This window comes from Dipteris shenzhenensis, chromosome 19 (assembly GCF_047967505.1).
Source record: "Dipteris shenzhenensis isolate YYH24624 ecotype China chromosome 19, Dip_SZ_1.0, whole genome shotgun sequence".
NCBI lineage: Eukaryota > Viridiplantae > Streptophyta > Polypodiopsida > Gleicheniales > Dipteridaceae > Dipteris > Dipteris shenzhenensis.
This window is the reverse complement of record NC_141614.1, coordinates 14209176-14236999: the sequence shown is the minus strand read 5'-3', so window position 1 is coordinate 14236999 and position 27824 is coordinate 14209176. Positions and strand designations below refer to the sequence as shown.

General features: G+C 46.4%; 1 protein-coding gene across 2 annotated transcripts in view; it reads left to right on the top strand.

The window, feature by feature from the left end:
- Positions 1–27824, top strand: part of MLH3 (MUTL protein homolog 3) — a 112240-nt gene that overhangs the window by 70180 nt on the left and 14236 nt on the right. For both annotated transcript variants that reach the window (XM_087390780.1, XM_087390781.1), the window contains exons 12-20: positions 9473–9551; positions 9642–11051; positions 11169–11274; positions 11369–11463; positions 11596–11678; positions 11886–12083; positions 12243–12287; positions 12391–12447; positions 12583–12692. In XM_087390780.1, the coding sequence (XP_087246906.1) occupies positions 9473–9551; positions 9642–11051; positions 11169–11274; positions 11369–11463; positions 11596–11678; positions 11886–12083; positions 12243–12287; positions 12391–12447; positions 12583–12692 (2183 nt within the window). The remainder of the gene's footprint in view (positions 1–9472; positions 9552–9641; positions 11052–11168; positions 11275–11368; positions 11464–11595; positions 11679–11885; positions 12084–12242; positions 12288–12390; positions 12448–12582; positions 12693–27824) is intronic.

Here is a 27824-nt window from a genome sequence, read left to right as displayed (position 1 = left end):
GTCAAGGGTGTTGGCATGTGAGCCCTCTATCCAGACCAAGTGGTCGCCTCTTGAATCCAATACCCCTAGTCAAAACAAAACTGTTACTTGCTAGCTTGAAGAGGAAACCTGGCAAAAGGGAACGGAAGAAGGGGGGATGGAAAAGGGGAAAAGGAGGGATGGAAAGGGAAAAGCAAAAAGAAAGAACGAAAGAAAGAAAGTTTAATTTATTAAAGTCTTCAGAAGATCGATGGGTCTATGAGACTGTGAAAATCTTGATACAACAAGCTGTGGTAGTGGAGCTACTAAACGAGCATCCACACCAATGCAAAATGCAAAAAATGCAGAATGGCAGTACTAAGTCCTAAGTACAATATATTCGTGTTGATGATTGACTATATATCAATCTCATCATCATCATCATCATCATCATGATCAACAGCAGGGCATCAGGATGGATGAGGCAGTGGAGGCATAAAGTCGGCAATAGAGTGCCGTCGGCTCCTCAAAGGTGTAGTCTGGGCACGTCTCCTAGTCGTAGCTCTGCGTCTAACCAAGGCTACTGTGACCCCCGTCGGTCTGGCTCCGGCTCTTAACAAGGAGGGGATGTCCCCAAGTGTGATCTGTGTGTGAACCCTCTGCCTAAGCTGTCGGGTCACAGGCTCCGGGTCACGGTCATGTTGAGGCCTCTCCTCATTGGGTTCCATGTGATCTAGCTAAAAGAACTCCGTGATAGAGCTCTGAGAGGGATTAGTCAAGGAAGAAATTTGCTCCTGTCTCCGTGCTCGGAGTATCCTCTCGCGGTGTCTAAGTGCCTCATGAATGAAACCTGCCAAACACCGTTGGTTTGGGTAGGAGAGGAAACAAGCTAAAATCCCATAGCTATCTCTGAAGAGGTAGTAGAAACGCCCTCGGATCTCATAGTAAACGGGACACCTGAAGATGAAATGCTCCTCTGTCTCAATCTCCTGCATGTCACACAGTGTGCATATGCGCCTCTCCTTGGGTAGTCGCTCTGCTCTGCAGCTCTCGATACGAAGTTTGTGTGAAGAGACCCGGAACTGCCCAAGAGAGATTCTCAGCGAGGGGGATAGGTGAATCTGTGTGTATCTTGGTGGGTCAATGAAACCCACCGCTGTGATATATAAGAAGTGATCTCTGTAGAAGCTAAGATTCACTAGGAGTTCACTCAGTCCCAACCAGGTCCGAAATGTGTGTAGCCGAAATAGATCCTCACGTGTGATAGGAGGGGAGAAAACGGAGCATCCATGCTGTATTGGAAGGGAGGTAGTCTATCCATGTGAAGTTCTAGTCACTCAAACCATCTCTCTGTACGTGCATACAAGCACCTCTGGTCCCCTCTTGCTGCAAGTGCCATAGAAGAGGATAGAGCTAACCATGGTAGCCTGCTACGCCCAGAGTTGTAATCCCCATATTCCCTAACTCGGTACAAATACGTGATGATCTGAAATGCAGCATCTAGCTGGAAAGGGGGTGACCCAAACTTAGCCTGAATGATCTGGTGAGGAACGGATGGCTTACCAACGAATCATCCATGATAACATGAGAACCTATAGCCGCTCCACATGGGCCCACTCTGTATCCGACAAATCTGGCCCCCAACATGGGCTGCCGTACATCCCCGCTGGGCGAACCAAGGAGTAAAAAAGCAACCCCTTGGTACGCGGATCCTGAAAGTGCGAGTGGAAGCACTGCCTCTCTAGTCTCGCCAATAAAGCATACCCTCTGCTCAAGCGTGCCTGCATCGCGGGTCTCATAGTGAAGATGGGTCTGAAAAAGATAACCCCAAGATAAGTGTATTATGAAACTATATCAACAAGTGACCCATCAAATGTTGCTTCTGGTGCATGATGGCTCGAGATGTATTGAAGATCATGACTTTGGTTTTACCCAGGTTGACTTTCAAATCATGAGACTCACAAAAGGACTGTAGTGCGTCTAGGTGTCTCTGGAGCCCCTCTGCTGAGGAAGACAAGAGAGCCACGTCATCTATGTAGAGCAATATCTGGATTAGTGTGCCCGCAAGAGAGCAACCTACCCCCCCAGTGTCTGCATCATTGTCTCAAGCTCGTCAATGTAGACGCCAAACAAGGTAGGCGATAAAGGACATCCTTGTTTAACCCCGATAGTGCTCATGATCTCGTCTGTCCATCCCGATCTTGCCCGGACTCTGCCTAAAACTCTCTCGTGAAGTGCCATGATAGCCCAAATGATCTCCTGGCCATAACCCAAGTCTTGTAGGCATTGTATGAGGCAGGCTCTTGGAACCGTGTCAAATGCCTTGTGGAAATCCACAAAGCAACAATAAACATTCTGCTTTCGTGCCCTCGCCTCCTCAATGATACATTCGAGCGTGAGAATGTGGTCCATGGTTCCATGATCACGCCAGAATCTGGCCTGTTTTGTTGCTCCAAGTCCTCGACACTCTACAAAGTGATAGCAAACGATGGGGTCCCCCATCTCAGGTTGATTGTTGTGCTCCCAGAGACCCTATTGGAGGAGATGCTCCTAAAGACTCTCGATGTTGGGGAGTTAGGCAACACATTGAGATTGCAGGTTTACCAGGCCAGTGCTTACAATGTAGACAGATGGGACATTTGGCTCGAGACTGTCGGAGGGGCACAAGTAGGGCTCTAAGTCAATCCTATCACGAGCAACGGGCGGATCGTCTCGAGAGAGCACAGTGTGAGTCTGGACAATGGTTGGAGAGCCAAACACCCTGGGTCGAGCCCTCGGGAGGGAGTGGGCTTGGACCAGGGTGGAGCGCAAGAAGCCTAGTAAGTAGACTCTGAAGATTGTAATTGACGGGCAAGATTGTGTGAGTGCAAGTGGACAGAGCTTGCCCTAATTGCTTCCCCTTCTCCTCCCCCTCTTCGGATCCTCCCTCTCCCCCACTGGTTCCCCCTCCAACCCTCATCCCCCGTCTCCTCCCCCCTCCTTCTCCGCCTGTCCTCCCAACTGTAGTTACTCTCACCGGTCGATCCCCCCCGCCTCCACCTCTCCTGCCGCTTCCCCCTCCCCTGCTGTAGTAGTGTCATCCGCTTCCTCCTCTTCCTCTCCTGCCCCCAGTCACGTTCCTGTCCTGAAACCCTCTAGCGCTCCGATGACCCAGCCTTCGAGCAAGGGAGCGACCGGGGTTTCTCCTCCCCCTTCTTGCAAGCGGAGGCTTCCTCCTCTCACTAGCAGCCCGGTTCTTCTCAAGACACAGCTTCTTTGCAAGCTTCAAGAAAAGAGGGTTTTTTCGTCAAGCTTCGAGGTTCGAGGCCCCGCCCAGGGTAACCACCACTGTCGAGCGAGTTTTGGAGGCTTGGACCTTGAAACCACTTGGAGGTCACAAATGTGTACCCTCTAGATCTAGAGGTTACAGTATTGATCTTGCAGCCTCGAAGAGGCGAAGAGGGGGTTCCATCAGTGTGGTCGGTTCCTATACTCTCCCTTTTTTTTGGAATTTTCATTTTTTCTTCACTGGAGAGGTGCAGTTTGGACTTGCTCTCCCATCATGCAGTATAAAAGAGACGAGATGTACCGCATGATGGAGCACTGGGTGGGCTTACGGGGGATAGCCCTATGGCTCAATCATGGTGCTTCAACGGTCTATTAGATAGGTTTTTTAGTAGCTAGACTGGGTGCAGGCTTGGCAGTAGCTGTGATTCGCTTGTCGCCAAAGGTGGACCTCACGTATCCGACTTATTGGACTCTACTATAGTGCGCCAACAGGTTTTGTGTGGATTATTCGTTTGGTGCCAAAGGTGGACCTCACGCATCTGACGTATTGGACGTTAGAATAGTGCGGACTTACCCTTCATGATGCAGTGGGCATGAAAGGTTGGCATAGAGCCTGCCATGCCCTTGGTATGCCACCGCCCAGATGCAGTTACTCTCCCTCTAGCCCCTTCCAAAGTCACAGAGGCCGAGGTCGTGGGTGCATGGTCTCACTCATAGGTGAGCCTCGTTCTCTCTTTCCTCGTCTTCATGAGTTGGGACCATGGTGAGTTGGAACGTACAAGGGCTTCACGATCATGCACGTAGTTAGCCACAACATCTGATACTTCGTCAGGAGTTGCAAAGGGCAGTGGTAGGCCTGGCAGTGCATTTTCTCTTGATTTAGGAGCATATGTTCTTAGTAGCAAATGCCGGACATCATCACCACCTCTTGCTAGGGAGAGGTACGGAGGTGTGCTGTGGGCTGGAGCGAAGGGGTTTGCATCTTAGTTTCACAGGTAGTGGCAACAGATGTGTACCATTAGGGGGAGTTGATCACAAGTAGAGCAGTTTGGATGGGTATCCGTTCCGACAACTCCAGGATATGTCTATGTATGTGCCTACAGGTAACATCGCGTTGCTTTTCGGAGGAGGCTGATGGACATCCAGACTCTTGGATAGTTGGAGACGACTTCAACAATCTAGAGTTTGGGAAAGCAAGCAGGTCGAGATGTCTTTTTTAGAGATGCTAGTAGTTGAGAGGAGTACTTGGGAGCAATTTATATTCACGATTTGTGGCAGAGATCCATGGTGCGAGGTAGAGTTCTCCAAACTTCGAGGCAGCCCCCGTTTCTCTTTTGGGCAGCATCGGCATGATGAATTTCTAGACAAGCTGGGCAGGTTTTATGTCGGGGATTGGGCAATGCACAAAGGAGGAGCCACCGACATCCTGGTAGGCATCACAATGTCCAACCATTTATCGATTATTTTGCATCTTGAGCACCCCCGTTGGTGGGCTTCCGTAGAGAGGGATTTCGGATTCCTTGCATCAGGAGCAAGAGGCACAGAAGGCGATGACAAAGATTTGGTGTCAGCGGGCTGGCAGTATGGAGGGAGGTTGGGTCCTTTGGGCGGTAGATGCGATTCAGAGGAGCAGTGAGGAGTTGCAATCCCAAGCTCTATGCCCGCTACCACGTCCTTTAGGTGTGAGAGAGAGCTTTGAGACTTGACCTAGCCTTTATCGAGTCTCGAGGAGCAGGACCCAGATTGGCAGTGGCGTGCTGACAGATATGTGTGAGCATGGCTTGACCTCTAGGATACGGAGATCCGACGTGCAGAGTTCTTCTATCATGCATCCATAGCTCAATGGGTGCAACAGGGTGATAGGATGACCAGGTCGTTTTTCTAGGATACGAGACCTAGATTAGAGGGGATGCAGTTGTAGAGACTGAGAGACGTGAGTGGTCAGTTGCACTTGAATCCTGAAGAGATTCTCGAGATGACCACGGGTTTCTACAGGTGTTTGTTTCAGAAAGAGGAGTCCTCCTCCTTTGTGCTTGGAGCTAGGGAGGCTGTTTGGGGCCACATTACAGCAGTGGTATCTTAGAACATAAGTAGATAGCTAGAGGTGCCTTTCACAGTGAGGAGCTCCGGGAGGCCCTCAAGGCCATTCCCCCCACAAAAGTGCCCCAGAGAGGATGGATTGATACCGGCCTTCTTTAGGTGCTTTTGGGAGCACATTTGTACCCCCTCTTCGACTAGCTTTTCAGGAGATCTTTGACATAGGATACCTGACGCAGTCTTTGAGTCGGGGATGGATATGCTTAATCGTGAAAGGGGGCGACATGGCCGATATACGGCAGTGGAGGCCGATGACTTTGTTGGATATTGCTTTCAAGATCCTAGCCAAGGTCTTGAGTTTGTGTTTGCGGCCCCATGTAGTTGACATCATTTACAACACCCAGACAGGTTTCGTCCAGGAATGTAGTATCCTGGTTAATATCTTCACCTTTTTTGGAGGCTTTGGATTGGGCCCAAGAGGAGCCTCAGCCTCTTGCTGTCCTTCTCTTGGATTTTGAGAAGGCCTATGACAGGGTAGAGTGGTCTTTCCTAGAACCATGCAATGCTTAGGTTTCTCAGACAGGTTGATCAAAGGGGTCTTGTCCCTATATGGACGGAGTTCTAGTCAAATGCTTATAGGGGTCATACGGGTGAGGGCTTTTCTCTTTCTTGTTCAACTCGACAGGGCTTCCCTCTCGCCCCCTTTCTTTTTCTCTTTATATCAAAGGCATTGTGCTCTCTGGCCGGGGGACTTAAAGGGATGCGGCTCCCGATCAGACATGAAAGGAGCTGCTAACCTCAAAGTCACAGACGACATGGCACTCTGAGTGGAGGGCTCTGCGCGACGAGCCTTGAGGTGGTCAAGGAGGCTTTAGCCAGGTTTGTTGTGCAGCTCCTAGGGTCAGAATCAACTGGACCACTTAGTAGGTTTTCTTAGAACAACAACTGAGGAGGTCCAGGAGGTTCGAGTTTGGGGGGCAGCCCTAGATTTAAGGTGGATTCCACGAGGACATATAGTGAGATAACTTGGATTTCAGGTGGGCTTGGACATTTCAACAGAGCAACAGATTGCCCCGGTCCTAGAGAGCATGCAGTGCAAGCTTCTATATTGGATCTCGGTCGAACTCTCTTTAGCAGGCAGGGCCCTAGGGACTAGGTCCTAGTTGCCACCGTTTGGTACATAGCCTCATGTTGGTGCTTCCACAGTGGTTGCATGGGACAGCTTAGGCGCTTGGTGCACAATTTCCTCTGGCCAAGATCGGATGGCACCCGAAACACTAAGAGGCAAGGTGGCGTGGCTAGACAATGATTATGGTGGTACATGGTCTTACTCTAGGCTTTGAGCCGAAGCTCTTGCTTCAAAGAGGGCTTCTCAGGAACACCCCTTGCACAGGTGGTCAGTGGCAATAATCCCATAGATGGATTTTCTCGGAGGCCCCCCCTCACAGGGAAGGGCTCCCCTTGATGAGGAGCCTTGGAAGGGCTTGTTAGGAGGACTTATTCGGGCCAGTCCCAATTGCCGAGAGGAGATCGACTGGTAGCTGATCATATGGAATCGTGAGGTCTAGGATTTGGACGAACACATGCTTGGGCAGCAGGTGGACACATATACACTAGGCAGAGTGGGATAGTGGCCCAGTGAGGGCTTTTGGGACCTGGAGGCAACTTCCTTCGGACGAGGAGGACAGAGAGCAGGCTCTTTCACATATGAGGGGGACAGGACTCGGGTGGTAGAGATAGACGCAGCAATTCTCAACCCTGGTGGGAGGGATTGAGCACCATGTGGACCCCATATCATTGGTCTGGTCAATTTTCGAGGACCGGAGTGCCCCCTAGGGTGTAGTTCCTCCAGTAGTCATGGGTTTCTACTGTCGTACAGATACTACAAGGTGGGGATGTGGGGCGTCTTGCTAGTTGAGACAGAGAGAGACCGTTGGGAGGAGGATTTTTTGGATGGGCTTGCATGGGAAAGGGTCCGGCATGGACTATTGACCCGGAGATGGTCCTTTTAGACTGAGAGGGAGCATGTTGGCGACTCTAGTAGTGGAAGGGTCCTCTCCGAGACATTGAGTGGGATCCTGCCCAAGTAGGGCACACAGACAGAGTGGAGGAGGTGCCCTTTTTCTCATATACGACTCGCATTGGCCGCCACCTGCAGATCGAGGTGGTAGCATGGACCCATTGAGCAAGAGGTCTCCTATGAGGTTCTTTCTCACTTCTGGTCGCATCTTTGGACCAGTCTGAGACCACAAAAGGTTTCATATTTCTTGCGGATGGTCCCTCATGGGGGCGTACCCGTTGGCGAGCAGATGCGGGTGGATGGCAGTTGCGACTACGACATGGACAGAGTGAGAGAGACGATACCCCACTGCCTTTCAGGATGCCCAACATCGCAGAGGATTTGGTCAGCATTTCTGAGGATCGTGGCTAGCACTCGGTGGATGTAGTGAGACTTCACTTGGGGATGGTTGCGTGGGTCATGGAGGGGGGTATGCTTTCTCGATTGATCCTGCCTCCCTAGCCTATCAGATACAGGGTCATCATGTGATGAGGATTGAGGCAAATGATGCGGTGCCTCCTAGCCGCGCTTGCCCTGTACCTTCGTCAGAGGACAGAGTTTGGGAGATAGTTTCCAGCATCACTGCCTGGAACATCTGAGTCGCCCATTGCAGCTTGGTGATGGGAGGCCGGCACGTTCCTCCGACAGCCACCCTTGTCGCTATCTAGTAGGATCTCATCCACACTTTGCGCGCCATTTGGGAGCGAGGGACTCTTGGTTTGAGAGAGAACGCCGAAAGGCAGGAGCATTTCTGCAGGCATTTTTTACATTCTCACTGCAAGAGGTATCATTGGTTGTATAGTTTGCCACCTTGGTTGTTAACCCTTGTTTTAGAGATTCCCTAGGCAATGTGCTGGTTTCTCAGGAAGCAGGCTGGTTTTCCCTTTTTGACAACCAGTTTTTGCTTTATTTCCCATGGTCAGCACCTTTTGGTCTTGCTGATTTGTATGGTGGTTTATTTCAAGCATTAATAGAAGTTCCTTTTCTCTATTAATTTAAAAAAAATAGAGGGCGGAGGGGCAGCTTATAGGCACCCCCAAAAGACCTCCCTGACTGTCAAAAGGGAGGGCTTGAGAACTACAGCCACTGGACACACCAACTGCCAATGAGCAGCTTGGATAGTGGTGAAGGGCTGGGGCCGAAAGGTGAGCGAACTGCCCAGGGTGGGGGGGGGGGGGGTCCCCGAGTGGAAATGGGGCTGGAAAGGCCCTGTGGAGGGGCATGAAAGGCCGTGCACGCCCTGACATGGAGCTAGGCAAGCAAAGGCCTGGTCTAGGCCTTGCTTGAGCCTAATGTGAGCTAAGGTTAGCACATGGGCTGGTGGACAAGGGGTGGGGCGGAAGACAGTCAGGCCAGCCCAAAACAGCTGGCAAGAGCCCAAAACGGGCAGTGGAACACCCTGGACGGGATGAGGAACAGCCCAAATGGGCTATGGTGGGAAGGAAGGCGCAGGCGGAAAGGGTGGGCAGGATGAAGAGGTCGCGGGCAGGGAGCAGGGAGTGCTAGTTCCATCACGGATTGCAACACTCTCCACCACTGAGGATTCTCATTATGGCTGTTTTATAAGATGCGTTCATTTCATTTCATCTGTAGCAATATAGTGTTAGTGGCTAATGGCGTTGTCTTCTTGCATCATTCAGTTACGTGAACATTCAGACGTCGCTCTGTTTTGACTTAAGCCGGTTGTTTTTCTTTCTCTCTTTCAGATCTTATTCTATCTTTACTAGAGCTGGTTCCTTCCTTTGTTTTGGAATATGTTGCTTGCTTTATATAGAGGTCCAACATGCAGTAAATATTCAGAACAATCTTGAGGGAAATACTCTGAATTGGGTATTGTAAATACGGTATAATTCCTAACTCTTAGTTTTGATTTTAGGGATTTTTGCTAGATCGATTGTAAACTTTAAAATAAGCTTTTCTCAGAGCAGCTAAACTAAGGTTTCTCTAGCTATCTTTTTTGGCTTGGAATATGAGCAAAACCCATATGATGTAAGACATGCCATGTTATGGAGTATGTATGAATGTCTATGAATGTGGTGTTTAAGGGGCTGTATGAATGTCTATGTTGTGGTGTTTAATACATGCATCTTACCTGTAATGTCACATTCATATCTGATTGATTTGAAAGTAATCGATTTGCACTTTTTGTAGGACTGGGGTCCTGTGCTTTCTTTTATGAAAGAGGCTCTAGAAACTGTCTGGAGGAGATCGACAAGGAATTTATCTGAAGGTATCTACCATCATTGGAGATTGATCGATCATTAGTGGCCACGGGCTTTTAGTTGTATGGTTAAAGTCTGACTATGTCATGCATGATCAGGACAAAGAGAAGACCTGTCAGAAGAAAGAGCAGGTACTTCCAGCAAGTCATTCTCTCGGAAGCGAAAGCCATGGCAGCTTACTGATCCAACATATCACCCAAGGTGTAAAACTGACGGATCAAAAGCTTGCATAAATCATGCTTATTTCGCGGACCACAGGGTGCAAGATTCTGATTTGGACAGTGGTGCTCAAGTGCAAGAACCATTCGTAAACACACTCAAACGATCTAGGTCTGCCCGCAAAAAAAGGGATTACAGTTCAACCTTTCATGCTGATAGTTCTAATGAGCTTCCAACGTCAGCTTGGGATATGCAACATTGCATGCAAAAGGAAACCAGGCATGTAACTCGCTCCACAATTTTGTCAAGGCCTACAGAGAAGCTCAAGATACAAGATGATAATCTTTGGAAGCATAATGATGACCATGAGGTGACTTGGGACACAGCGAAGGACGGTTTTGTCACCCCGTTTGAACGGAGCCATAACAGATTGTTTGAGGGCATCCTTGACTGCAAAAAACCATATGAGGTTGAAGAACTGCAACTGGAAGATAACCTATCATCATCAGTCTTCTCAAGAGCAAGTATCAAATCTTCACCATTGCATTCTCACAGATCCACTTTACATACAACTGAAGATATATTCTGGGATAGGCTATCAAACCAATTACCAACTGCCAAATCTAGATCATTGGTGGACTTTGATGGAGATGGATTTGCATCAATAGAATGTGCGCAAACTCCTTCACCTTTCAGAAAGACTAACTTAGTCCCAAGTCACAATGTTCGGAGATGTCTATATGACCTTAATCTTAAGCCAAGTCACAATGACGATTTTCTGTGCCATTCAGAAAGACAAACTGTCAGTAACCTGGATGTTGGAGAAAGAACAGATATACTGGATATTTTTGGAAGTTCTGGCAGCTCTGAGAATAGGATTTCTGATTGGATGTGTTGGAGCGAAACGCCCCAGTGGGACCTTCCTATCTGCTCCCCAAGTGGCAGCGATGATGAAGGATTTAGAAGAAAGCTAGGTGAACTTGATGGATATAACTTTGATACCAAATATAGGGCATCTCTAAATAGCAGACACAGCCTGCATCAGTTTCCTTGTAGCGATCCTACTTTGCAAACTCAGTGCAAGGATGTGGATCTTTTCAATTCAAGGTCAACATTTGTGAAATCTTATCTTAAAATTGATTTAGAAGAAGATGAAAACACTTGTATAAGAGGTCCGCCTTGGAAGCACATTCCAAGCATGAAAACTCCTCAGGAACTTTCCAAAAATAAACTGCAGAGGAGCCTTTCTTGTCCTCCTTTCTACAGACCTTTGAAAAAGTTTGCTCCGTACGTTGCTTCGACCCCAAGTTGCTTCAGAATGAGTGAAGAACGAAAGAATTCACAGAAAGGTGGGACGAATAAGAAGGAATCAGGCTTTCAATACTCATCAGCAGCAATAATTTTTGCCTTTTTCACGTCGTTTTTGAATGCAACAACAAAATCTAACTTATGATTTTTTATCTCAGCATGTCCAGAGGCAGTTGACAAGGAAGGGTCCCTTGCAACTCCTGGCAAAGACCACCAACAAAGTTCTTCTGGAGCTCTGGGGTGTGATCTTGTAATCCAGAAGAGGTCTGTAATTAAATCAATAACATGAGTCCTGCGGTTAAAATTTTCTAGCATGTCTGACTGAAGATCAAGCAGCTGACAGCAAATACTTGTTTAGAACTTTTCAGGAGGCACCCATGACCCACCAGGAGGAGCTTAAAGACCTGCTTCCTGTGGATAGAAAATGTCTTTCTAGTTCTCTGGAAGACTCAAGTACAAAAAAGTTTGGATTTTGGACATATTAAACTTTGGCTGTAAAGTTTGACATTAATTTCATATTCTTTGATAACTATCTTACAGGAGGCTGATGCTGATTTCAATTCTTGTCAATCTATGTGTACTTAGGTTGTGACATCAACAAATCCAAGTGGAGAGAACATCCAACAGATGACAATCAAGTTGCCCTGACTGCGATAGATTTATACAAGGTCAGAATGGTGCTTGATATGTGAAGTAAAACATTTAAAAAAAAACGATGCTTGATTATTTCTTTTAAAGATTTGAATTTGTGTTGAAAACTCGGTTACCTCAAGGGTGTATTTTCATGGTATGCATGTTGTATGTCGTCTTCAAAAGCACAAGGAATCAATAGGCATAGAATTGTTACAAGCTGTGTTTGTAGTTCTGTTTTGAAGGATTGGAGAAACCCTTGCATGAGACAGAACGAAAGAGAGGTATTGGATCTTTCATCAGGATTTTTGGGACCAACTAATAAGTACCTGCTACCTGAATCTATTTCAAAAGAAAAGCTGCAGAAAGCACGGGTTCTTCAGCAGCTGGGAAAGAAGCTTATTGCGATTGTGGCTCAAGACATTTTAGTGGTGGTTGATCAGGTTTTTACCTAGGATGTTTGCTCTCCAGAAATTGGCTATCTCTAATATAGACATACTAGTCTCATGAAGATTTGTTTTGGAAAGGGTTCTCATTTTTGTTTGCGAATGACATCTTTGAGTAAACATTTGTTAAATATACTTTCAATTTTATGAATACAGCATGCAGCTGATGAAAGAATACGATTGGAACAGCTTCGTAAAGAGGTAGGATGCTTCAGAGGTGGCAGTTATGCTTTTCACATCAAACTCCAGAAACTCTAGTTTGTTCTGGCTGCCCTCAAACAAGTGTATCCCTAAATATCTGCAGGTTCTTGTGGAAAACAAGAAGCAATCAAGTACTTTTTTGGACTACCCACAGGAGCTGGTCTGTACTTTATTAACACAAAGATACCTGTTTTCATGGAAATGTTTGTCACCTTGTAACATAGTCTCTTAAGCCATGGTTTAGATCATCAGGATCTACAGAGTGTCAAGCTAATGAGTGAAATGCATTTTACAGAGCGTCACAGTGCAAGATCAGCAACTCCTTCATACTTACCGGTCACAGATTGAAGATTGGGGATGGCGCTTCAAAGTTGTTTGCAAAGGAAAGGCATGTTTTGATAGAAGGTTGGCATTCTTTGTCTTTAGTCTTAATTCATGAAAATTGTAGAGCTGAGTGGGCTTGGTTGTGGTTTTAGGGGACTTGCCTATATGAGTCCCTTGAGCTTTCTTTGTCTTCTCCTTCGTTTTTTGCAAGTGCTAATGTATGGTGAAGTTTTTGAGATACAAATCACAAAATGGGGGTAGCTGAGCATATTTGCATGACATTTATGATGGCTACAAAAGGTTTCTTGATTGTTACGTGTAATAAGTCTACTGACCTCCTTTTATGCTCCCAAACCAGTGATCGTGGGATTTGACACTTAGAGATCTACCCTTATTTTGTTTAAGCGTCGTTTCTTGAACATAAACTAATCTCCTTAGATATGGTTCTTCTTCATATGCCAGGCACTGATGACATCGGTGGGGATGTCATAGTACCTAGTCCCTGTTATGCGTGATGGAGTTTATGGTTTTCAGCCTTTTCATCGACTGTAATAAAGCAGTCCCCTAAGAAGTGACATGCAAATACAATCTCAGAATATCTCATCATAAGACAAGAAAACTGAGTAATCTATCTTTTGAACAGGTAGATGACGCATCTCTGTTACGCTCGGGCATGTTCCACACACACACACACACATTTTTTAAAAGAAACTTCACATTAAGTACATTCATAGCTGTTCCACTTAAGTGGAACAGCAACTACTCAAAACTAAAAACAGTAATAAAAGACTTAACAATTGGGCCCAAGGAAATGAGCATCCTGAAGAGAGCATGCACCTGCGTGCGTGGACATACACACTTAAAAAAGAAGAAGGTAAGCAGCAGTATTTATTAGGAAAAATATACATTCATAGCTGTCTAAAAATGAGACAGCTACTACTCAAAGCTAAAAATAGTTGTAAAAGACTTCTAATTGGGCCAAAGGAAGATATGCAAGAGAATGCGGATCTTGGAGAGATTGGTGCAAGGAAGAAATGATAAATAGCCAACCAAAAGTGCTTGTACAGTCACATGTTAGGAGCATGATATAACGACCACAAAGCTGAGTAATGGCACCAACAGAAGAACTGGTCATAATCTGGCCTAGAGGCATATCTGCCAAATAAACAAAACTGCTTGCCAAAGGCCCCATCCCAGGAAAACAAACACGAAGGCCAGCACCTCAGCATGGGAAGAAAATCGCGAGCGGTAGGACAAGTCCAGAAAAGATGCTGCACAGACTCCCTAGGATGGGAACATACAAGGCATGCCGAGGAGGCTATACACCTGACAGTCAATAAAGATCCAAGCAATAAAGCCCCCACCAAAGATTGCCATAAGAAAACACGTTGCTTGAGAGGAAGCTTACTGCCCCAGATTTGCCAAAGACAACCCTTGCTTGGTCCCTTCCACCAAGCAAGGGGCTTATTGAGAATCCATAAACGACTTGCATGCACTTGAATCCATGGCTGCAGTAATAAAAGATGATAAGGTTTCTTAGCAGAAAGATTGGCAAATGAAAATGAAGAATAGCTTGGGACTGCCCTATCAAACTTCCAATCCAAAAGTGGAAGAGAAGTAAACAACGAGGGATTGGCAAAAAAGGTTGCAACATATCACAAAGCGTATGCCAAACAAGTGGCATGGTTATCTCTTACTGGACCTTAGGTGTTTTTAGAGGGACAAGACTCAGACTCATTCTTCATTATACGACGACACTTTGTGGAGTCATGCTCTCTCCAAGATGTTCCTTTCACTCCTTTCAGAGCTGCTTATGCCTCGGTGGACACATCTTGGGAGATTCTGGCTAGCATTGCAGCTTGGCATACTTGGAGGGCCAGATGTACGGAGGCGATGGAGGGTTCACAGGTTCACCCGTCCCGCTAGTATATGGACTGATACTATACACACACTGATGGCCATCTGGGCAAGCATGCAGGGATCCTCCAGAGCAGATACAGCCAGGAGAGATACCATTTCCAGAGTTTGGAGAGGATCTCCGTTCCTCTCTGAGACTTTTTCAGGGTTGAGGTAGCATTTTCAGCCTCCACCTTGGATTTTTGTTAGCTCTTTTTGAGCTGGGTTTTCTTTCATGCATGTCATGATGTACTCCTGCATTTGAGCTTGCTCCTGCAGCTTTCATTCATACTTAATGAAGTAATTTTTTTGGGAAAAAAAAAAACAAGCCTATGATGTAAACCCAAGAAAAACTTCCTCACACACACAAACATTGAAGAGATCTAGTAGCTAGCTAGGAACGGAATGGAAATGTGGAAAGCATAATGAAAGGTAAAATGGAAAGGAAAATGAAAGAACAAATGCTAGGCAATGATAACCAAAATACTCACATGTAGATAGCTTGATGTTAATTGATATCAAAAGACTCAAGACAAATACAACACTATATAGTGTGACACTAGACTCTAGAAAGCCATAGTGTATATGGAATAACTCCCAATATGACACGTGGCATGTCTAGGACTCACTAGACTATAAAACACCCCCTAGACACCTAGTACACTCATTTTTTACTCACTTTGGCTTCATATTTTAACACCCCCTCATGAAGGCAAGGTGAGAGACTACTGGAATGGAACCAAGAACAAAACATGACAATGACGGTCATCAGAACTGTGCATGACGGTCTAGAACTAGACATGGTTCCCACACAATCTCAGAGGCAAGTGAGCATGGCTCAGAGGCTAGTGAGCATAACATAGAAATCTCATCTAGCATGGCTGAGAGGCTCATCATGCATGGATGCATGACCAACTCAGAGGTCTAGGAGACCAATGCACCAACATCTTGGAACTCTCAAGCCAGGCTGATAAACAAATAGACCTATCAAAGCCAATATATATGGCTCCCACAGTACATCCCCCCTTGGCTTCATAACAAGACATGTTAGGAAGCCACACACCAAAAAAATAGGAAAACCAATACTTCTTTTTAGGAGGACTATCCAAGGCAGAGGACCTTTAGACTCAATGAAAATCAAACACTCAATACTTATCATTTTAGGGGGACTACCCAGGGCAGAGGACCCCGAAATACATCAAGCGTGTAGTAATAAATAAAAATATCTCTTTGTTAAAGAGATGTCCTCCAAGTAGCTAATGCACATGTGTGCACATCCCTGCGAGTCGATGAGGATGTCAATGAAGCGCTAGGCAGGAATGCCCCAAAATATGGGTCGGTGAAGTCCATGGGTAGCTACATGGAGCAATTACATGATGACTCTCAAAATGCAAGAAGGAGAGTCACCAATGTGGAAGTAGAAGCCTTAGGTACCACGACCAATCGGAAAGTCAATCAATGCGAAGTACCTCAGGCACCGATCAAATAAGCAATGTTGAAGAAGTCGCTTGTTGATGTAGAGTGGTCTACATCAAGCTTGATGTAATACACTAATCAGAGAGATCATTATAGTGGAGTGTGTCGAAGTAGTATCGGAGAACTCACATTTAGCTCGGGAAGTCTTCACCAAAGTTTGTAGTAGTCACGTGAAGGAGTCACCGCAATGTAATGTCAAGAGCTCACATCAAGTGACGGGCAGAGAAGATAACGGCAACATGGATAGCAACTCCAAGAGAATGACGGGCAAAATGCGGACACAAACTTGTGGGCAGCAGCTCCAAGAGAATGTTGGGCAGAAGGAGCAAATGTACTCAAGGTCCTCTACAACTTTGTTGAAGACACAAAGCCATGATTTTGCTTCTAGCTCTAGATAGAAGCGTCACATCATCTGCAGGTGACAGAAAGATGTAGCTGAAGGAAGGAGAAGAGAGGTGGCAGATCATGGCATGGAGAAGAGAGCTCAAGGAAGGAAAGAAGAGGGCAGCCTTCCAAGAGGAGGAGTTAGAGTAGCTTCATTGGCCTCCCTCACCTCAACCTCTTGGAAGGGAAAGGGAAAGAGAGAGCAGAGCTAGGAATATGGCTCTGATACCATATGAAGAGATATAGTAGCTAGCTAGGAACGGAATGGAAATGTGGAAAGCATAATGAAAGGCAAAATGGAAAGGAAAATGAAAGAACAAATGCTAGGCAATGATAACCGAAATACTCACATGTAGATAGCTTGATGTTGACTGATATCAAAAGACTTAAGACAAATACAACACTATATAGTGTGACACTAGACTCCCAATATGACACGTGGCATGTCTAGGACTCACTAGACTATTAAGCACCCCCTAGACACCTAGTACACTCATTTTTGACTCACTTTGGCTTCATATTCCAACAAACATACACCTCAAACTTCCAATCTAACAGAGGAAGAGTGGTAAATAGAGGGGGGACAGGCTGCACACACCCCTCTTTTTTTTTTTTTGGGTGAAAATTTTGATGCTTTATATTACAGGCTGGTTATCTCAAAGAGGGAGATATGCCAAATTACATCAACAGAAATCTTACTTTATGACAAGTATACATCATGTTCTAATTAATGAGTTTGCAGTCAATCAAAGAGAGATTGCTGCAAAGAATGCCTAAAAAAAGAGAGTGTGGAAAATGTAGGATCACCAAAGACTATGATTTCTATCCTTGCATAGAGCCCATAGTGCCCAGTAACGAATCGAAGTGAAAAACAAATCAAACTCCTGTCTGGGTGGATGAATTGCAAAAAGCTAGAAGTACTTCCCAAAGGTAGCATTAGAAAATCGAGTTCTCAAACGCTGCCCAAGGAATCTGAAGAAATCATGAGTATGGGGGCAATGCCAAAGAAGATGAGGCACAGACTCTTGTGGAGCCAAACATGTATGACAAACTGCCGGAGCAATATTTCTGCGTGCCAAAAGTTGCCCAGATGGAAGAACCCCCAGCTGAACTCGCCAGAAAAAAACTCGTTATCAAAGGGGAATTTTTGAATGCCAAATCTCTCTCAATCTTTTCGGCCACCACTTTGCAGGACGATTCATTTGCCAAAGCTGATTATCCTTTTGAGAAACCCATGTTGGAGGTAGAAGTACTTAATATAAAGAAGAGACAGTAATATGTGACAGCCTCAAAGGACAGCAAGATGTCCCTGGTGAAGAAAGAATCCAATCCTGAAGATGGTCCTCAAGCTCTAATGGTGGAACTGGTTGAAAAGGCTGCAGCATACGCTGCATACCAGTAATAGTTTGCCACATGCAGCGGTAATGCATTCCAAGACCAAGATTTGCAGCAACCATAGGAAAAGAAAGGATGGCTCCATCATCATAAATGACAACTGCAACTGAATGAATTCCTTTCAAACTGAGGAAATATGATTGTATAGGCTCCTGCAATGCCAACGGAATGGAAAAAGCCTTTGACCAATGTATGCTCTCAGCTCTGAGAGAATTTCCCTGCAATGAATCCCGATTATTCCATTCCAGATGCGAGAGGACTTGCTTCCAATTTAGTAACATATTGGAGACCAGAGGACAACCTTTGATCTTGCCATCAACACAACCCAAAAGAAAATCCCATTATGTAAGCTACCAGTATCCAAAAGCAGGAGTGGTGAGTTGTGAAAGCAAATGGCGTATCATGGCAGCCCAAGGCTGAGCTGAGAACCCTGCAAGAATTGCAGTATCATTTTCCTCCTGTGGGCAACAATATGGACTTGAATGTTAAGAATATTCAGTCCCCTGTGCATCTTTGGTGAACAGAGATGCTGTATCGAGAGCAAAACACACACACGCACACATGTATGTATATATGTATGGATGACGTTTACAGAAGGCCTCATGGGCTTATGAGACAATATCTATGAGGAGAGAGGAAGTGCACAAAGGCATCTCCTAGAGAGTGCATGAAGCAACTCAAAGTTATTGTTGAACATACCTATATTCTAGTAATATCATATTGTGACCTTCATTACATCTGTTTAAGACAAGAGTCTTTGGGCTTAGATTTAAATTCTCTAATCAATGCTTGTCCTTCACGACGATAGACCACCCACTTTCCTAGTTTTTTGGCTTAGATCTTGTCGGAGTGAGTTTCTTGGATATCCATATCTTTGTGCCCTTCAGCTTGTGTGTTTGTCAGACAATCTTGGTCCTTGTTGCCTTGTCAATGAGAGAGATTTGTATCTGTGTTCCCTTTTGCTGAATATTTTCAAATAACACTTGGATCCCATTCAATTTGTGGCATCTTCTCCTTAAGGGAATTGATTTTATCTTCTGTGTATTCCCTTGTGCCAGGACAACCATCTGGTAAACCTTCCACGCGCAAAATACCTTGCTAGTTTGTATGGCTTCCTACTCTTTCACTTCCATGTAAAGATGAGCTTTGTTCATTTTTGTGTTTACATCAGCAATCATCTCTTGCTTCATTGATTTCACCTGAGTGGTGACCATTTTCTGCACTCTAGAAACTAGCTGTGGTGTTGGTGGAGATACATTACACTTGTGTACTACCTCCTAGATGACTTCTTGCTTTCCGTGCCCTCCATATTATGGACTTTTTCTTCAAGTGTTGCCCCTCAAGCTTGTCTAAAGTGGGACGATACAGCGGCAAGAATTAGATCAAGACCATAACCGAGATCATTGTAGATGGAACTAAGAAGCATGAAGCCAGCGACACTGAGATATGCAACCAAATGAGGTCCAAATTGAGGTGGATGCTACACGTAACGGCATACCAGGCCTTTAAGAAATCAAGTGTTGGAGGTCGAGATAGTCTAGAATCGGCTGATTTTGATGAGAAGAGGCGTAGCCAAGCAAGAAATCAAAGGATTGTGGAAGGACTTTCGAGGGCATCTCAAATGACTAAAGGAGCTTAAGGTACGCAATGCATAGTTGCAACAAAGCCCTGTGTTGGAAGCCCCACGATGTCCCACATTTATATCATGGAGCACTTCTGGGCCACGAAGAGTGCATGCGCCTTGCACTGTTCAGCTCCACATCCGCATGAAATTTTTCATAGTGGCGCCATTAAGCAAGAGGGTACTTGAAAAGTACCAAGAGTTAAGCAAGAGGGTACTTTGAAAAGTACCAAGAGTTAATTAAGAGGATACTTTGAAAGTATCAAGAGTAACTAAGAGATTGAGGGTACCCAAGAGTAAGTGAGGGTTTTCCACATTTGGAGGCCACTTTACTTGGATCCTTGAAGGAGGTTACAAATTGTCTCTTTGAGAGTATGATGGGAAAATACATTGTAATGGATTGAGAATTGGACTTACCACCCAATTGTTAATCTGTTTCAGCATGGTAAACTGAAACTGAAGGCAATGTATTACTCAACTTATTACTAGAAGATGTCAAGAGGAATTTTACCAATAGAAGAGTAGTTCCAAGCTGGTCACTTGGGACTATACCATTTGTTTATTTTGCAGAAGAAGGTGCACCAAAGGAAGGACAACAGGGAAAACCGTAGGGCACTAACAAAGATAAATATTCTTATCTTTTCTTTGATTATTATGAGCACATAAGATAAAATGAGCCTAAGGGATTAGGGTTGCATTAGAAGCGTTAGGGTGAGTGGTAAGATAGCAAACAAAAGAGATGAGGGTTATCCTGGAACCCTAGAAAATTTCTAGTGATTAATTCTGCATGTAGTTCACAAACACTTTTTTTATGATAGGAACTAAACCTTGTTTAGTTATTAGCTAAGGACAGCTAAAGATTAAGCAAGAGGGAATATAATGACATGAGTACCTAGTAGTACCCAAATTAGTATGCTAATCAATGGGATTAGTCAAGAGAAGGACGTTCGTTCAGATGGCTCTGAAATTGGAGACATATTGAGTGAGATAGGAAGGAAAAAGGGTTATGTTAAGTTATAGGTCAATGCCTAGGGGCAAAAGGGGATTAGAATAATTAAAGTGTACGAAGAGGGGTCAAGGAAATTAGAAACCCTATTACCTAAGTTCTAAAGGTTAACCTAGGTCTTAGGGAGAATCGAAGGGGCACATTTAATGAGATGTGACCACTCGTATGGTCACATCCCATCTTCCACCCCTTCTACTAGAAGGAGGCTCCTGTCTCATAGGAATAGTAGTACCGGCACATAGGATAGGTCCTACACACGTAGGTAGGTCAGCCTAGAGTAGGAAATGAATAGGATAGGGAAAGCAATACCCACCATAGAGGTCACGGGGGCGCTTACTACAGCTTCAAAGCTGTAGGAGGGCTTGTAAATCGGCCATAGAGTCGTAGGATGGAGGGAAATTAGAGATTTAGAGATGAACCTGGAAAATCGGTCCATTACAAGGCGGAGCTTGAGTTCTTGAACTTCAAGCTCTAGGTAATAAGTATGCTCCTGTGGATCTGGAGGTTGGTTCATTCTTTGCGTATGGACTAGGAGTTGGGCAAAACCTGCAATAGTTGAGTATGAAATCTTCAAGGGAGTGAACGCGTTCATCTTAGGGGTCTCCATATGGGCCTGTGTAAACTGGAGAACCCCCTTTGCTATAGTTAACGCTCGAATCGCACTAGGGGGTTCAGCGCAATCTGGAGTGGGGGTTGAAAGAAGGGACCTGTTGAAAATTGGAGCTAAAAGGAGCCTAAACGGGCTTGCCTGTTGCCGAAAAATGAAGGGAAGCTAAAGTGCAGAGTGACAGAGGCTAGATTTTTGTTGGTGGCGGTGTGAACAAGGGAGAGTTGGAGCGCAGTCTATTTGGGGCTTGTTGTTGCACGCACGAGCTGTACAGGAGGGAGGGAGAGCTGTACGAACTGTGCCTAGAGCTATACTGGAGCTATAAGTGTGTGTGTGTGTGTGTGTGCACGAGATCTTCCTCAGTCATGCCTGGAAATAGTTTTTCTTTGCTTTTGATTTCCTGTTGAGGCTCTCTGCTTTTTTGAGACCCTCATGTAAATTTTGCTGATAATATAATCATGGATTTACCAAAAAAAAAATGTGTGTGTGTGTGTGTGTGTGTGTGTGTGTGTGTGTGTGTGTGTGAGAGAGAGAGAGAGAGAGAGAGAGAGATTAACGTCCGTGGGAGGCCTCGCGGGCCTATGGGACAAAAGTGCGGAATCAATGTAAACTCATACAAGCCACTGTGGGCTGGAGCGAAAGGGCTCGCGAAGGCCCTCATTGAGTACTAGAAAACACATAAACTGAAATACTAGTGTAGTACGTCATATCAAGTCAGGCCAGAAAAGCCAAATAGTGTGTAACAACATGAGTGAGGCATGTCAGGCGCTCAGGGCTAATGCTCCAAGAACATGATCTGGCTCCATGTATCTAGGCTGAGAGAGAGAGAGAGAGAGAGAGAGAGAGAGAGAGAGGGAGAGAGAGAGAGAGAGAGAGAGAGATGTATTAACGTTCGTTGGAGGCCTCACGGGCCTATGGGACAAAGTGCAAAAAAGGAGACTCATACAAGCCTCTATGGGCTGGAGCAAAGGGCGCGCTAGGGCCCTTGCTAAGTACTAATCTATGTTGAGCTCAAGAGCTCAAGCAAAAGCAAAAATTAAATACAAACTGAAGCAATTTGAGAGTTGGGACTCGGAAACTGAAGCCTGGCACAGTGGTGGCTCTCCATTGAGCAGTCAAGATATATAGGATCTGCGTCCGTTGAGTTGTCTCACGCTATGGTGGGGGACACGATCTCCACGATCTCTGACTTGCTGAGCTATGTTTAGAGTGACCCCTCGTATGTGTCGGTCTCCCTGAGGAAAGATGTGATAGGTCAGACCTCAACAGAATGTGCTCTAGGCACTCTTTGTCTCGCTCGCGGTCTCTGTGTTCCTCTCTTAGTGGCACCGTGTCGGCTCTCTTTGCTAATCCAGGCTGCCCTCATATCAACTAGCTCCTCTACTCAGCCATGTCCTAGAGCTGACTCAAATGTATAGAAGCCTGAGATGCATCCTATGCTTGGTGGTCAGCCTCTATATCCTATGGCCTAGTCGCCTCCTGCGACTTTCTGATCTGTCGTAGTAGTGTCTCCCTGTGTGAGCTCATCTCCATTAGATAGAGCCCGATGCAGACTTGGTCATGAAAGTGGATCAATTGTGAGAGTGGATCAAAGCCACTCCTTTCAAGGTAGAGACAGTTGTAGCATCCGTGGATCTCATAGTAGGTTGGACAGGCACAAAGAAAATGCTCCTTTGTCTCAATCTCCCCCAATGTGCATAACATGCAGACCCGCTGCTCTCCTCGCCTCAATCCTCAGTCGACGGGACGAAGCCCGCATCTGTTCAATGGCAATCCTCAATGCATGTGAGACTCCTCTGTCCTCGAGATACTGGGGTCTGATAGTGAATCCCTCCTTCGATACTCTCAGGGAGCTTCCCACCAAGATCCAGGTCTATTGAGCTGGAGATCTAATTGTATGATACGGTTGATCTCATCTCTTAGGATCGACTCAGGTGGCGCGTCCATGCTATACTTAAAGGGGGAAAGTTTATCCATCCGGATACCATGCCTAGCAAACCATGTGGATATATGTGAATACCATGTCTCTGCCCCGTTCTCTGTTGTCGTGTGGATGACTCTAGAGTCGGCCTCGTCAGTCTGTGGTGAGGTAAGTTACAAACTCTGTGAATGAATGTCATTGTCTGAAAGATGGCATCAACTTGGACAGGTGTCATGGTGAACTCTGCCTGTACTATCTCATGTGGGACTGAGGGCTTACTCCGAAGCATCTTGAATCCCATACTCACTTGTATCTGTCCTCGGGAGATCACCTCCCCAGAAGGGTGCTGCATGCATGTTGGTCGTCCGCACTGAAGTGTCGAAGAGCCAGCCCTTCTTCACTGGATCCTAAAAATGTGCCTGGAAACACTCTCTCTCTAGTAGGGCCAAAGCACTCTGTCCCTGTGTGAGTCGTTTCGTGGCTGCCTGTCATGTGCTTGGATTAGTATCTAATGTGTATTGGGGTACACAAGACTAGCTCAAGTAGCTTGGGGACGCTTAGGGCTAGGCAGGCTTGATTCTCGAGTAGTGGCAAGGGTACGAACCAGATAGAGGTCTCCGCTATTTTTGGCACATTGGGCCCGAGTCTATATAAGGGGCCCAAAGGTTCAGTTCTCAGGGAGCCGATGTGAGCAAGTCTCGTTACCTAGTGCTAGGTCTGATGGAGTCGCGGATGCGCGCTTGCATCTTAGCATAGCCCAAGGCCCAGCAGCAGATCCAAGGCCTTAGGGAGCATAGACGGGTGCCGGACAACAACCTACCATCTCGGACCACGGCCCATTTTCCCTCCTTGCGGGCAACATCCCGCTGCTGGAGAAGAACTCGTCACTCCTCAATCTGTAGTGGTGTCAAATCCTCATCCATGGACAGGGTGGGATGCTCTCGTAGAGTGCTCGACGTTGGAGTGTCACTAGTCGAGCATGTGAATCTCTGAAGCGGATGACTAGGGGCTGCTCTCGGTTGGGGTCTCTCCCAACACGCCATGCTCCCTCTATGCCGTGGTCGGGGAACCCCATGTTGGTGGTCACTAAGGCAATCGCCTCCTCCATGGGCGTCGTGGTGGTGTTGGTGCTGTCTCATGTGATCCCTCGTATCCGGATGTTGAGGGCCTTCAAAGCCCTCTGTTGCTGCTCCTGTATGGCGGCTGAACGGTTGCCTTTGCGGGCTTCCGTTTCGCCACGTCCACCCATCTAGTCGTCTCTGCTATAGCCGACTGTATCGTGGCTATATGTGCCTCCATGTCTGTGACTGGGGTCCCTCCAGGTGCTGCTCTCAGGGTCCCGAGCTCCTCTCGGAGCGGTGTGATGTTGTGTCTGAGCCCCTGGATAAGGGTGCCTTGCTCGTGTATAATGTGGGCTTGCTCTTGGGTGTAGCGGGCTTGCTCCTGAGCGTAATGTGTCAAATCTGCCTGACGGGCCCGGATGTTGTGTATTTCAGCCAGTAGGGAGTCCCAAGCATCTGGTGGGGACCTAAGATATCTTGGTTCGGGTGGGAACTGAATCTCGAGAGGGGTTGGAATGGTGGGCTGCTGAGGTTGTATTGAGGGTGGGGACAACGTGATCTGGGCGGGGGAGTGGTGTGTAGGAGTAGCGAGGCCGGACGATGTGATGAAGGGTGGCTGATTGAGAGGTAGAGGGGATACGAGGGAGAAGTACTGTGGAGCCGTGGTTGATGGGGCTAGTGATGGGGCTACTGGGGAGGAGGCCTGTGATGATGATGCAGGAGAGGGAGAGGGGAGAGGTGGCATAGATGATGAGGCGGATGCGGATGATGGTGGCAAAGTGGTGGTGGTAATCATAGTGGTCGAGGCTGTGGTGAGCAGCATGGGCTTCGGGTGGGCCCCTTTCTTCTGGGCCGCGGTGTTGTCCACTGTCAATCCACTCCGGTTGCTGCGTTTGTTGAAGTCCTCCAAGTTGAGTTGCTTTTGTGTTTTTCCTTTGTCACCGGTCCCCTTCCCCATCTCCTCGTGTATGTATATTTGGACCGAAGGGTCTCCCGCCTAAGTGAGTCCCTATCCTCATCCCCCTTTGTCCTTCATTATGGTAGAGGGCTGGGGTCAAAGGTTGAAAGGTCCTCCAAGAAGAAGGAAGCCAAGCGGGGAGGTCTATCCCGTGGGTGTTTGGGGCCACTACGACCTGCAGAAAGCCAAGCGGAGAGGGAGATGGCGGGCTAATGTGCAGCAGCCGAGCAGCGATTGGAGCAGAAATGGAGTGGGGAGCTTGGAGCAGGGCTGCGCGATAGAGCAGGGCTGCGCGATAGAGCAGGGCTGCGTGATAGAGCAGGGCTGACGAAATGCAGTGTGCTGGTGTGATGGCAAGGCAGCGTGATCAGGCGCGATGGCAAGGCAGCGTGAGCAGAGAGGGAGGGTGGAGCAGAAGCGGGAGAGAGAAGGCAGCGGGCAGAGGGGCTGCAGGTGGGGGGGGGGAGCAGCAGGAGCGGAGGGTCGGAAGAGGCAGCGGGTGGAGGAGGCAGAGAGAGAGAGGGGGGGGAGAAAGTTTATTAAAGTCTTCAGAAGACTGATAGGTCTATGATATTATAAGAAACCTGATACAATAAGATGAAAGGTGCAGCTACTAAAACGAGCATCATCACCAATGCTAGATGCTAAATGCTACATAGTACCTCAATACTTAGTCCTAACATCAACATCCTCTTCATCAGCATCATCATTAGGTCACATCAAATCCAAATGTCAAGCCTAGCCCGATATTGGAGCTGGTCATGGTAGACCCATTGGCTGGTGGGGCTGTGGTAGTATAAATCAGAGATAGATTACTGACAGCTATCTATGGGTGCGGTTCGGCGTGGCCTTTTGGCTGTGGCTCTGTGTCTGACAAGGGCCACAGTAACTCCTGTAGGTTGTGCCCCAGGTCTGAACATTGAAGGGATGCCTCTAAGCATGATTTGTGTCCTCTCCCTCTATCGGGTGTGTCGTGTTGCTGGCTCTAGATCACTACTTCGCTGACTACCCGAGGAACGAGGGTTTGTGTGATCTAGCTGAAAGAACTTTGATGCTCTGAGATGAGTCTGCCTATGTGTCCCGTCCCTGTCTCTGTAATCTGAGTAAGCTCTCTCGATGCCTAACTGACTCATGAATGAAGGCAGCTAAGCATCTCTGATTCGGATAAGGAAGTGGGAGAGCGGTCCGAAGCTATCTCTGAAGAGACAAATAATAGCAGCCTCAGATCTCATAGTACGCTGGGCACATGAAGATGAAATGCTCCTCTAACACGATCTCTTGTATTCATGTAAGGCACAAATCCACCTCTCCCTGGGTACTCCCTCAGCTCGCCCACTCTTGTGTGTGTACACATATATATATTGTTGCTGATCTCCTTGGGCAAACAATTAACATGCTCCCAGTTTTGATTCTGCGAAAGTCTTTAGGACTTTGACGAGGCTACTGGCACTTATCAATTTCAAATAGCAACACTTGGTAATGCATACTGTTTTGTATAAAGTATTGCAAAAGTTGAAGAGGCACCTTAGTTTCTGTTCTCAGACATGAGAAATGTGGATTATTTTTTATTTAATGTGCACCTTTTGCTTGGTCTGAAGAGATATTTGGAACTTCTTCTTGTTACCCCTGCTGTAGAGGTATTAATTAGTGACCCAATAAGTTATTAAATGTTCCTTGTGCCATGCTCTTCACTCTTGTTTCAATATGTTTTAGCCGATGGTATAGGGAATCTCAAAGTGTGTTTTGAGCCTATGTGGGCATGCTATCAAGGGAAACATGACCTTGGTAGAAAAAGGCAAGGAGGTTGTGCATCAAGGTAGTTCCCAAGTGTGTAGAATTGCAAATTCTCATCGTAGATGAAGTAGCTTGATTTTTTGTAGAAAGAAAAGAAAGAAAGAAATTTTATTAGAGTCTTTGGAAGACCGATGGGTCTATGAGACTGAAAGAAAACCTGATACAAATCACAGTAAGGGTGGAGCTACTGAAACGAGCATCATCACCCGTGCTGAATCCTAAGTCTGATCATACATAATCAAATACATCTGGATGTAACAATGAAAAGAAAAGGAGAGTGGAGCGGAATCCTCCGTATGTCATGTCGCCCTAGCTGGTGCATAGAGGAGATCATAAGGAGTGTGGAGGAGAGTTTGTCTTTGCCTGTGGTCTCCGCAAAGAGTGTTGGTTTACCCCAAGGGATCGCTTGAGTAAAAGGATGATATGAGGCTGAGTGAAGAGCTAGCCTATGAGCAAGTGTAGTATTAGTGTTTCCCTTCAGAGAAGCATTTCTGGTTTGTGGAGTCTGATACATGATCTCCCTCTTCAAAGCGGACTTCTTTGTGGTTTTGATCTGCATATACCTTCGTTCGGGCTTGGGCCTTGATTATATTATCCTTACATTGCTGCAGCAAAGTAGTCGTGTGGGCCAGGTCATCCCGTGCTTGTTGATTATCATTGCCCTTTCAATAACTTTGGAAGGAAAATAAACTTTGCAGCCATACATAGCTTCAAATGGGTTCATCGTGATGGATGCATGCTTAATATTATGATATAGCAGAACTCAGCCAAATGTAGTCACTTATCCCAGGTGGTCTAAGTGTTAAAACAGAAATCTTTGAGATATTCTTCCAGCCACTACAAAGTTGAAAAGAGAATTGGTGACATGGCTTACGTGTTGGAGCCTGTCCCCATCTTCAAAGCCGACTTCTTTGTGGTTTTGATCTGCATATACCTTCCTTCGGGCTTGGGCCTTGATTATATTATCCTTACATTGCTGCAGCAAAGTAGTCATGTGGGCCAGGTCATCCCGTGCTTGTTGATTATCATTGCCCTTTCAATAACTTTGGAAGGCAAATGAATTTTGCAGCCATACATAGCTTCAAATGGGCTCA